A 12,957-nucleotide genomic window follows, 5' to 3' on the forward strand; every position below is an offset into this window, starting at 1 on the left:
GAAAGTTAGGCTTCTCACCTGTTAGCTAGGTGTCTCATCACACAGCGAAAACAAAAGAATGTTACACCATTTCTTCTTTAAACAAAACATTTCATCACTTTCACACCTGCAAATCATGTTGTGTTTCCATTTTTTCTCTTTTCTTTATAATGCACACTTAATTTGAGTTATTACGGCAATACCAGATTACATTCGGAGCGATTCAGTAAGAAATTTCTGACTCATTACTGGCAGTGTAGATGATGTTAGGAGCCGTGCAACAAATCCACTAAGGTCATGTGACACTTTCAGTAGAAATACAGATGTGTGCCAAATTCAAGTAGTTCATAGCAGGGTTTCTCAACCAGGGTTCCTCCAGAGGTTGCTAGGGGTTCCTTGAGCAATTTCTGCCTCTCAGATAAGTTCCCACTGACACCATTGATCTTTTTAGCTATCTGTAAGGGGATAATTCTTTCCAGTGTCCACCAGTGTAAGGAGCATTCTTCCCACTGACCATCACACCATTGTATCATGACCATTTGGTAATTCAGGTCAGCTATGTGGTTGAGTTTCATCATTCATGGTTCCTTGAATGAGGATATGATATGGGAGTGAATGCAACCCCATTTTTTTTTACCTGTTTCTCAGTCCTCCCCACCACCTTTATTTTTCCTCTAGGCCTAGACCCACATATTTTGTTTCGATTATATGGACTACAGCCCATGATTTTTATCTTGCTGTGGTAAATTTCATGTTGAAACTCTCTTCATACACTATGCCTTAGACAGGTGTTGAATGCACTCCCGTATCATACCCTCATTCAAGGGACCCTGAATCTCAACCAAGTGGGTGGTCTGAATTACCAAATTGTCATGATTAAAGTCATTGGGAAGAATGCTCCTTACACTTGTGGTCATTGGGAAGAATTACCCTCTTACAGATAGCTAAAACGTTCAGTGAAGTCAGTGGGAACTTATCTGAGAAGCAGAAATTGGTGATTGCCCAAGGAACCCCTAACAACCTCTGGACGAACCCTACGGTTATATGAAACCCTGGTATAGAGTTGTAAACATTGTAAGAGAACCTGAGCTGGGGCTCCCAGAACTTTCAGGTTTTTATCCTTGAAGAGCAGTCTCATACTTGAATCATGGATCAACTGCTGTGCTTCGCTTCCTATGGGACCATACAAGGACAGCTACATTGGTCTGATTCTTAGGATGATTCTGTCCTAATGAAAGGGAGAATCAAGAGGTTTCAGTTGTCAACCGAACAGGAACAGAGGGAAAATCCTCCAATAGGAACACTTGTTAAGGTGACAGCTGTATAAGATTGGATTTCTCCCATTTTAGAGATATTTTCTTTCACTTGCTGTAGTGGCTGAATGGTGGTAAGTGAAGTCATTTAACCAATTCCACCTTCATCCAAAACATCTCTGTGGTTTACTAAGGTTTATTGTACATGAGTGTCAGCATTTTTGATGCCTACATCTGTTTGTCAAGTACTTGATGCTTTCATTTTTTAAGTGAACTTTACAGAGTAGTGTTCACTTGCGTTTACACCAATCCGCTAGATCATTATAATCTGACAGCAATACCCATTGAGGCATGGACTCCACTAGACCTCTGAAGGTATGCTGTGGTGTCAGTCCTTTTTTTTATTTTATTTTTTTCTTAATACTGATCACTGTATTGGTGTCACTAGTCAGTCCCCACAGTCCCGCTATAAGTCGCTGATCGCCGCCATTACTAGTAAATATAAAATTTTAGAAATCCCAGTACATATACCGCCATTTGTAAAAGCTATAACTTTCACGCAAACCAATTAATTGACACGTATTGGGATTTTTTTTTAGCAAAGACATGTCGCAGAATACATTTTGGCGTAAATTTATGACAATTTGATTTCTTTAAATTTTTTACTGGACATGTTTTAATAGCAAAAAGTCAAAAATATTTTTTTTTTTTTTTGTTTTTTTATATAGCGTAAAAAATAAAAACCGCACAGGCGATCAAATACCACTGAAAGCTCAATTTGTTGGGAAAAAAGGAAGTAAATTTCATTTGGGTGCAGCATTGCTGATTTTACTGATGTGGGTTTAGTAACACTTCATTTATAATGTCCAACGCAATCTCCCCCATCCATCCACGTTTCCATGCTTTATTTTGCTGAGAAATCCCTTAGCAAAACACTCCCTAACATTTGTGGCTGTGGCCATCTTGAGTAAGGTCAGATGATTCATGTAGAAGCTACTTCCAGGGATCCATCTGCCTTTAGCTCAGTCATACAGGCAGGAGGGTGTGCTTAGCTGAGAAAACCCCTCCTGAGGACCCCCAGGATGTGTGACATCATTTGCCTAGGCATTGAAACCAGGAAGTAACTAAAGAAATGTAAAAAAAACTGTTAAAAACAAGCAAGTACAATATACTTTCCTATCTATTTACTAATGCTATCAGCATAACAATTAAAAATAGTCAATGTAAATTAAGAGAGTGAAGTTCCACTTTAAAGTGGTTGTAAACCTTAGACATGAAATATGAACAAAGCATATCTCTCTATAGTGTTTACTTGTCTCAATCCAGAGCACTGTGTCATTTCTGTCTGCTGCTTCATTTCTCTGCTATCAGCATGAATCACTTCTGACAAGTTTTTCTGACACCAAGAGAAAAAAGGTGACGGGAGGGAGCTCCAGCAGATTGAGAGCCTCAGCTCAATGTCTGTAAGCTGTGTGGAGGGGGTGTGTCTCTTCACTCCAATCAACTGTCAGAGCTCTCCTCACTGAGCTTTGCAGAGTGTAACTTCAACTCTCTGCCTCCTTTTTTTTTCTGAACTCTCAGAAAAACTTTATAATTTCCGGTGAACTGCAACTCAGTGGGTTCCCTACATTTCTCGAAGTCTTGTTAAAGTGAGTGTTGGCTGCAGCACCTGATTGCATTTGATACTATAGTTTTTGCTATCTGTTCCTTCAGCAGAGAAAACAAGGGGTTCGATCTGTAGTGCTCATGTACAAGTCCTTAATGGAGATGGCCGGAAGCACTGAATTGAATGGAGTCCCAATATAAAACTGTCCAACGCCTACACCCCTTGCTGGATATTTGACGTTGGGGTCCCTTTAATCCAATTTCCTTCACTTCATCTTCCACCAGAATTATTTACCAATTTGTATGCGTTGGCTCTGCGGCTTTAAATCCACCCCCGTCCCCCCCTCCATCTTTTATTTTATGTCTCTGGTTTTATGTCGGAGGTATAAGATTTATGTCTCCCCTCAGTAATGAAACTTTCCTCATGCCATATGGCACTCACACACCTTATTCAAGTTGCCTAGAATTACCCTCATCCATCGTGGTGTTATGACACTTCTGATCAGATATGACACTCATTAAAAGCAATGCCAGGCAGCCAGCTACTTTATGACATCTCACTCTGCTCGTCTGGCCCCTGGCTCTGTACACAGTCTCCTCTCCGCGTTATTAACACTTTCCCGTCACATACATCAGTGTCTTCCCCGATCCCAGCACTGCGTCCGTCTTCTCCATCGGAGAAGAGATGATCGGAGCATCACTGGCGTTCAATATATTCTTACACCCGACAGGAAATGGCTTGGGTTTCACATTTTGTTCCTTAAAGTGGATCTAAACCGAAAAACTTTGAATAATATGTAAATAATCCATCAGTGGAATTGCATTAGTTTTCCTTTTCAGGCTTTTCCCTGGTTTTCACCTGGTGATCCACATCCAGACCTAAGGAGGGAGCAGTACAATCACCCTGGGTCAGGTAGTTTATTCTCACTACACAACACCTCCTCCTTTACTTATTGTCAAGGCAGGAATGGGGGTGTACTGTAGTAGGAAGAGGAGACAGCTTATAGCATAAGTTCACCTTTTCAGAAAACGTTAAAAGGCGAACGAACACCAAACACCTTCGCCACCCCCTCATCCCTGGTCCTTGCTGCACTTACCTCCATGGATGATAAGCTGTCAGTGCCCATGCAGCAGCTGTAGCAATCTGGGTTGTGAAATCACATTCGTCTCCTGTTCTCTCTGCAGGGCTTCCAGGACAGATCAGAGCAATTCTGATTGGTCAGCACCGCTCTGATCCATCCTGGAAGCCCTACGAGGAGAAGAGCTGGGATTTCACATCCCGAACTTCTACATAAGCTTGCTTGGCCACTGACCGCTCATCACCCACAGAGGTAAGTATCACATGGACCAGGGGGGTGGGAAGCCTGTAGGGGGTTAGTTTACCTTTTCAGTTTTTCTGAAAAGTTAACCCTTCAGTCCCACTGCAAGGGAGAATTTTCTGATTTACTGGAGTTGGACTCTGATCTCCGGTCTTCACTTCAGTCTTGCACAGTTGTACCGGCTCCTCTCCTCTACTGAATTGGCTTACTCTGTTTTCACTGCACACTGTGAGCTTCCCACAGCACCCCACCTAAGTACTCCTGGCTGTTATGCAAATATCAAAATGCCTTGATGGGCTGGTGTCAGTCCAGAGGAGAGGGTGTTTCTAGCAGGAGTTTTTTTTCAGCAGGAACGCAGTTTCTGGCACCTCCAGCACTGAATGTATGTAATGGCAACGGGTGCTGGGATGTGCTGGAAGGTCTATTGATGCTGGCTGCTGGGGGGGGTCTATTGTCACTGGACAGGATCTATGTTTGCATGGTGGTCTATTGTTGCTGATGGGGGATCTATTGTTGCTAGAAAAGATCTACTGTTGAGGGAGGGGTCTATTGTTGCTTGCTGTTGAAGAGTATATTGATGCTGGCTACTGGGAGATCAGTTGTTGCTGCTGGTTGTCTATTGTTGCTGCTGGTTGTCTATTGTTGCTGCTGGTTGTCTATTGTTGCTGCTGGTTGTCTATTGTTGCTGGGATGGTATTTTGCTTCTTGGGGGGTCTATTGCCTCTGGCTGCAGGGGATATATTTTACTTTTTTTCTTGTTTATAATGAACACATTCCATCCAAAATGATACTTGGCTGTATATTCTCTATATGGAGCGATACTGGAAGGTGGCTAGAGGTCGAACCAAGGGCTGTACTTGAGGGTGGGTTGGGGGCAGAGACAAAAAGTGATTCAGAAGGGGGAGTTCCTGCACCTCTTCCCTGAGAAAAAAAAGTCCTAGTTCCTAGGCAGGCAGTATTTGCATGCAGACCACATGTGATGCTGAGCCTCCATGATTAAAAGAACTGAAATCCAATGAATAGAAGGGGCGGTCGAGGGGCAGTCATGCTGGAAGGAAAGCACTAGATCAGGGGTCTCCGAACTTTCTAAACAAAGGGCTAGTTTACTGTCGTTCAGGCTTTAGGTGGCTGGACTGTGCCCAGTGGGAGTAAACCATGCCCCATCTCTTGTATTAGGGGTGGAATAGTGCCTCCTCGTTGGTGTTAGTGGGAGGATTAGTTTCTGATTGTTGTAGTCAGTGGAAGGAATTATGTCCCATTGTTTGTGTCAGTGGCAGGATTAATGCCTCAAGGGCCGGAAAAAGTTTGGTGACCACTGGGCTAGATTATAATGGATCTTCTCCAGCCAGAAAATGAGGCTTGTCTCTATATCACTTGGTGCAACCTGTAATGCACATTGTGAGAAGCTCACAGTATGCAGTGACATTAGAGTAATCAATAGGAGGAACCTGTACAACTAAGCTGAAGGGAAGGCCTGAGGTCAGCGCTGAATATGCCCAGGTACCTACCTACGTCAGGCTCCTAGTGCTGAAAACAAGTGTTTTGATAATTTAGTGAAAATTGGAGATATTTTATTGCCATAACTTGAGGATCTCTGTAGTATTTAACATCATTCTGTGTTTGTATTGCAGGAGGGACAGTAGCGTCATTAAAGAAGAAATTAAAGCCTTTCTGGCAAACCGAAGAATATCGCAGGCTGTGGTTGCACAGGTCACAGGTGAGTAGAATGGACCTCAGAGATTTCTGGAGGTGCTTCCCCTGCAAACCATAGAAAAATAGTCCTGAGATCTCTTCACCCCGTAATAAACAGTGATGGGAAGGCCGGGCTAGGATCATGATTGCAGTATTTATTCTTCCCTTTCATATATATTGATCAGCGAGTGTGAACATTCCAAATGCTATGTATGATAATTAGACCCGGTACTGGCCGGATGGGGTTTATTTTTGCTGCAGATAAAGTTGGGAAGGATGTGATGCCTCCTCAGAAGGCCGCAGGACCATTCATAGGGTGTAGCGTGGATTGCACATGCTCAGTAGGGAGGCAGCTGTCAAGCTACAGGGAGTCACAGCCAGCTTCCCACAGTTAGCATGGCAAGACCATTGAAGAAATGGCCCGGTTAGGACAGCACTGGATCCCTGGACAGATAACTGTGTTTTTATTACAAGTCAGCAGCTACAGTATGTGCATCTGCTGACTTTCAATTTTTTTTGGTTGTGGGGGTGTGCTGAAGAACCTCATTAAAGTGACACTACACTGTGCACAATTATTAGGCAAGTGATTTTTGTGACCAAATCATCATTTTTATGCATATTATCCAGCTCCAAGCTGTATAAAATCGAATGCTTATTGGATTTAAGCATATCAGGTGATGTGTATTTGTGTAATGAGGGAGGGAGTGACCTAAGGAGATCAACATCCTATATCAAGGTGTGCATAATTATTAGGCAGCTTCTTTTCCTCTAGCAAAATGGGCCTAAAAAGAGATTTAGCTGACTCTGAAAAGTCAAAAATTGTAAAAAGTCTTTCAGAGGGATGCAGAATTCTGGAAATTGCTAAGATATTGGGGCAAGATCACAGAACCATCAAACGTTTTGTTGCAAATGGTCAACAGGGTAACAAGAAAAGTGAAAAAAAGAGGCAAATTAATTGCCATAGATTTGAGAAAAATCAAACGTGAGACTACCATGAACCCATTATCCTCTAGTGCTGTCATATTCCAGAATTTCAACCTACCAGAAGTGCCCAGAAGTAGGTTTTCAGTGCTCAGAGTTATGGCCAAGGTAAGGAGGGCTGAAACCCGACCACCACTGAAAGACACATACGTTGAAATGTCAAGACTGGGACAAGAAATATCTGAAGACAGAGTTTTCAAAGGTTTTATGGACTGATGAGATGAGAGTGACTCTTGACGGACCAGATGGATGGGCCCGTGGCTGGATCAGTAATGGGCACTGAGCTCCACTTTGACTCAGATGCCAGCAAGTTTGAGGTGGGGTACTGGTTTGAGTTGGTATTGTTAAGATGGGTTAGCTGGATCTTTTCAGGTTGAAGAGGTGCAGGAAAAAGTCTACACCTTTCAAGAAGACTATGATATTTATGCAGGACAGCCCTCCATCGCATGCATCAAAGTACTTCACTGTACGGATAGCCAGGAAAGGAAAGAAATTACATTACCCCCTTCCTAATTTTGACCTAAATCCTATTGAGAACTTGTGGGCCCTTCCTAAATGGGAGATTTACGGTGAAGGAAAACAGTATACCTATCTGAACAGTGTCCGGGAGGCTGTGGTTGCTGCTGCACAAAATGATCATCAACAGATCAAGAAACAGACAGACTCCATGAATGGAAGGCTTATGACCTTTTTTTTTTTTTCATCAAAAATGTTTATTTGGAAATTTTGAGTTGTTTATTATTCTCACTTTAACAGATGTAAATAAAGTGATGTCAAGGTGTTGTCAGTCATATTGTAACTGGGCTTTTTTGTGGCATTGGTGCAGTAAAAGCTTCTTTCTGGCACCTCAACCAAACAGCTCATTTTTGTTCCAAGTATCATCGTATTGTACACCTTAAAAACAATCATACTATCTTTTTCCAGAGCAGCCTGTATTTCTTTTGAGGTTGCCTGTGGGTTTTTCTTTGAATCCTGGACAATTCTTCTGTCAGTTGTGGCTGCAATCTTTCTTAGTCTACCTGACCTAGGCATCAAGTGATCCCTAAACTTTACACTTCTTAATAGGTGATTTCACAGTACTGATTGGCATATTCAAGGCTTTGGACATCTTTTGATGTCCTTTTCCATCTTTATAAAGTTCCATTACCTTGTTACGCAGGACTTTTGACAGTTCTTTTCTGATCCCCATGGCTCAGTATCTAGCCTAGTCAGTGCTTCCATGTAAGAGCTAACAAACTCATTGACTATTTATACACTGACACTAATTGCAATTTAAAAAGCCACAGATGTGGGACATTAACCTCTAATTGGCATTGTAACCCGTGTGTGTCACCTTGTGTGTCTGTACCAAGGCCAACCATTCCAGGGGAGGGAAACTTTAGATCCGGGCCATTTGGGTGATTTCTGTTGTTATGATTTAAAAATGAGCCAAACTATTTGATAATAAATGACTTCATATGATCATCATCCTTCAATAAAAGAGCAGTTTTTGGCATGATCAGTCATATTTTCAATATCAATGCCAAAATGTCACAATTTCTGCCAGGGTATGCAAACTTTTGAGCACAACTGTATTTCACAATTTTAAAGCCTGTAATTGATTTCAGTGGACTGTGCCTGCACAGCCATGGCGGGTTTCCGGCTTGGTAGAGATGTCAAAATGTTAAGTCTCATTCCTTTGCTTTCACTATATTTTGCTTCCCATACCATGCACTTATAATAAAAAGATATTTATATAGAATATATCCTAAAAGACATATCAGCAAGGCAGGACTATATGCAGACAGATCGATAATTATCAAAGGTTGCAGATGTTTAATAATCTCTTTGGCTTTTAAGCTACCATGAAAGCTGCTAGTGTCGTGTGTTTTAGGCATCAATGCCACCATGGCTGCCTGGGGCGGACTTCCTACTGTTCCTACTGCTGGCAATGAAGCATCCATGTGGTGATTGATGAGCAGCAGGGCTAAAAGTGGCCCTGGATACAGCATGTGGGGGCACACAAAGGATGCTGTTGATTCCAATATACAGGAGGAAAGGTTTTCTAGTGGGTGTATTCAGTTTACTTTAGAAAATACTGTACAACTTTGGCCGTTATTGCATTATTGTACATGAATACAATTCTTCTTAGGGGCAGGCAACCTCAGCACCCCACCTGTTGTAGAACTACGAGTTCCATGATGCTTTGCAGCACTCTGACAGCCACAGGCATGACTCGCAGAGGCATGATGGGATTTGTAGTTTCATTAGAACTGAAGTGCCAGGGTTGCCTAATTCTGGTCTAGACTGTATATATGCAGTTTATGGTCGGTTTGGTCTTGTTGTTCAGAGCCTGTGTGTTTCTTTCAGGCATCAGTCAGAGCAGGATCTCTCACTGGCTGCTCCAGCAAGGCTCCGATTTAAGCGAGCAGAAGAAAAGAGCTTTCTATCGGTGGTACCAGCTGGAGAAGACGAGTCCTGGTAAAGTACCAATTACTGCATTATTGTAAGAGCTTATTACCGTTTTCTCACCGCATGCCTTCTGTAAATCCCGGAGGATAGGATGGAAGTTGGTGGAAGTTTATAGTGTTTACGCTGTCTGAAGAGGATGAGCAGCTTCACTACTAAGGTGGCCGACTGAGTTGAAGCACACAGTTAACACACTCACACATAAAGCAGATATAGATTCTGCTGCTAAAATCTAGAATAAGCTTTAATATATTAAAGTGAACTAGAAGGCAAAAATCAAAGATTTGCTATGCTAATAGGGAGCATCTACATCGATCAGCCATAACACTATGACCAATCTTGTATCTGGTTACAATGGCACCTGAAGGTAGGTGGGTGGGTCTAAGGTAGGAAAACCCGGTGACAGGGTCATAGGTGGCCAAGGTTTGTTGATGCACTTGGGTAGCAAAGGCTTGTCCTGTGCAGCGTGATCCAAAAGAAGAGCTACTGTTGCTCAGATTTCTGAAAATAGTTAATGCTGGTTCCAATAGGTGTGAGAAAACACAGTGCATTGGGGCTGTGTAGCCGCAGACCGGTCAGGGTGCCCATGTTGATCCATATCCACAGCCATAAGTGCTGACAATGAGCACGTGAGCATCGGAACTGCACTACGGAGCAATGGAAGAAGGTGGCCTGATCTGATGAATTCAAGAATTGTTTGAGGTGTTGACTTGATCTTCAAATTCCCTAGATGTCAAACTAATCGAACATCTGTGGGATGTGCTGGAAAAAAAAGTCCAATCCATAGGGACACCACCTCGCAACTTACAGAACTTAAAGGATCTGCTGCTGATGGCTTGGTTCCAGATACCACAGCGTACCTTTAGAGGTCTAGTGGAGTCCATGCCCGATGGTGGGTGGTGGTGATGTTATGGCTGATCGGCGTGTGTGTGTGCCTACGTATTACCCTGAAAATTAGCAGTGCAATTGCTCTATAGCCTTTTGGCTGCAAACCTGCAGTGTGAAATCCTGTAAGGCACTGCTACTGAGATTTGGAGGAATTTGGTAGTGACGCTTCTGTGCTGCTCACTGTTCTCCTTGCTAGAGGATCTTGCAAGTTGGAAGCAAAGCTCTGCCTCTACCAAGATGGCTGCTTCCATACACAGACATAATGAAGAACAGGGCATGGTACGCCCAGCAATGGAGAAAGTTCAGCTGTAAGGAGACTTCAGTCAACAATGGTGACTTGTCTTTAATGTAATGTCAAAAGTAATTTTTTAAATATGAAGCCTTCATTATTTAAATGCTTGCTTAGTGATCTATGAAGGTCCTAAGGCAGGCATTGCCTGTTATAGGGTGACAGTGCTTTGTTCCTGTCTCCAGTTTGTGCTCCTGCATTGTCGCCCTGTCAGGGGGATTCCAATGGAGACAATAGAGATTACAGTTGGCCATTTAACTTCTTGCTGATCATGCAGCATATATGTGTGCCGGGAAGGGTGGTAGGCTTCAATGCGTACGCGCCACACATGGCAGCTGAGGTTTCTGTGCTGGGTGTGCGCTTACTGGGCATTCCCAGAACAGTGCCCTAGCTGGCACAGATAACACCCCCCCTCCCCCTACAATATTTAGGTATGACAGAGAGCCATGGGGACCAATCATGTGACTACTGTGACCATCATAGTTGTCACGTGATCAGGAAGCTGGTCCTGCTCCCCTGCCTTAAGACTCAGTTAAAGAGCCTCCGTAGACAGGAAGAGATTAAACACACAATACACAGACCCAGTCCAATGTTGTCGCTATCAGGAAACCCGTCCTGAGAAATACCATGCATGTGAATATGGGGTGGCTGCAGGGAGGTTCCAGAAGATCAGCAATACTGAGATGTGCTTCCCCTCTAAAAAGCATTCCACAATGGACTGCTTTTCAGACCGCGAGGAACATAAATGTAGTCTCCTCTCTGCCTGTTTTAACCTTGTAAAGCCTGCACCACTGCATGGCATCTGTGTACATTGTATGTGTATATTCCTTTGCTCCCCTATTTACTTGAATGGGTCATGTTCGATGGTGGTACTGCCAGCCAAATGTGACATGAAGTGTTATTTTTGCTGTGGCAGTGAAGCAAATGTGTTTAACACAATCCGGCTGCCTTTGCATGGGGGGGCTCTTGTCCATAATGGGCATGGTATTGGCACAGCTCCAGATGATCCACATTGGCTCACAATTGATATAATCCAGAAATATTTAGACAGAATAAAGGTGAATAAAGCACCTGGACCGGATGGCATACACCCACGGGTCTGTAAAGAATTGAGCTCTGTCGTTTCAAAGCCATTGTTTCTCATTTTTAGGGACTCTTTAATGACTGGCATAGTACCACTGAATTAGCGTAAGGCCAATATGGTGCCAATATTTAAAAAGGGGTCAAAATCTTTACCAAGTAATTATGGACCTGTTAGTTTAACTTCTATAGTTGGGAAGATACTGGAGAGTGTAAGACCACATAGATGAGTGCTTGGACAGAGGGGTGGAGGTGGATGTGGTATACTTGGACAGAGGGGTGGTGGTGGACGTGGTATACTTGGACAGAGTGGTAGCGGTGGATGTGGTATACTTGGACAGAGGGGTGGCGGTGGACGTGGTATGCTTGGACAGAGGGGTGGCGGTGGACGTGGTATACTTGGACAGAGGGGTGGAGGTGGACGTGGTATGCTTGGACAGAGGGGTGGCGGTGGACGTGGTATGCTTGGACAGAGGGGTGGACGTGGTATGCTTGGACAGAGGGGTGGAGGTGGACGTGGTATGCTTGGACAGAGGGGTGGCGGTGGACGTGGTATGCTTGGACAGAGGGGTGGACGTGGTATACTTGGACAGAGGGGTGGAGGTGGACGTGGTATGCTTGGACAGAGGGGTGGCGGTGGATATGGTATGCTTGGACAGAGGGGTGGCGGTGGACGTGGTATACTTGGACAGAGGGGTGGCGGTGGACGTGGTATGCTTGGACAGAGGGGTGGTATGCTTGGACAGAGGGGTGGCAGTGGACGTGGTATACTTGGACAGAGGGGTGGAGGTGGACGTGGTATGCTTGGACAGAGGGGTGGCGGTTGACGTGATATACTTGGACAGAGAGGTGGCGGTGGATGTGATATACTTGGACAGAGGGGTGGCAGTGGACGTGGTATACTTGGACAGAGGGGTGGCGGTGGAATACTTGGATTTTACAAAAGCGTTTGACACAGTTCCCCACACACGGCTAATGTGTAAGGTAAAGTCTACGGGCTTGGAAAAATCCGTATGTAAATGCACTGCCAAGCTGCAGTTTCTAAAGCGAGCAAAATCTTCTCTTGTATTAAAAGAGATATACTGTACACTCCAGTGAGAGAGATATCGTTTCCCTCGGTACAAATCATTAGTAATACCTCATCTGGAATATGCAGTTCAGTTTTGGGCATCAGTTCACAAAAAGAACATTGGGGAACTGGAGAAAGTACAGAGAAGGGCAACCAAACTGATAAGAGGCATGGAGGAGATCAGCTATGAGGAAAGATTAGAGGAACTGAATTTATTCTCTCTTGAGGAGATTAAGGGGGGATATGATCAACATGTATAATACATAAGGGGGGGATATGATCTCCATGTATAATACATAAGGGGGGATATGATCTCCATGTATAATACATAAGGGGGGATATGATCTCCATGTA

At 43.7% G+C, this 12,957-nt stretch overlaps 1 protein-coding gene across 5 annotated transcripts in view; it reads left to right on the plus strand.

Moving 5' to 3' along the window:
* The window catches only part of HMBOX1 (homeobox containing 1), a 220,107-nt gene that overhangs the window by 169,201 nt on the left and 37,949 nt on the right, over positions 1-12,957 (plus strand). For all 5 annotated transcript variants that reach the window (XM_089657646.1, XM_089657647.1, XM_089657649.1 and 2 more), the window contains exons 4-5: positions 5,788-5,873; positions 9,179-9,289. In XM_089657646.1, the coding sequence (XP_089513772.1) occupies positions 5,788-5,873; positions 9,179-9,289 (197 nt within the window). The remainder of the gene's footprint in view (positions 1-5,787; positions 5,874-9,178; positions 9,290-12,957) is intronic.

This window comes from Staurois parvus, unplaced genomic scaffold (assembly GCF_062004578.1).
Source record: "Staurois parvus isolate SC_StPar_1 unplaced genomic scaffold, SC_StPar_1.0 ptg001016l, whole genome shotgun sequence".
Taxonomy (NCBI): Eukaryota; Metazoa; Chordata; class Amphibia; order Anura; family Ranidae; genus Staurois; species Staurois parvus.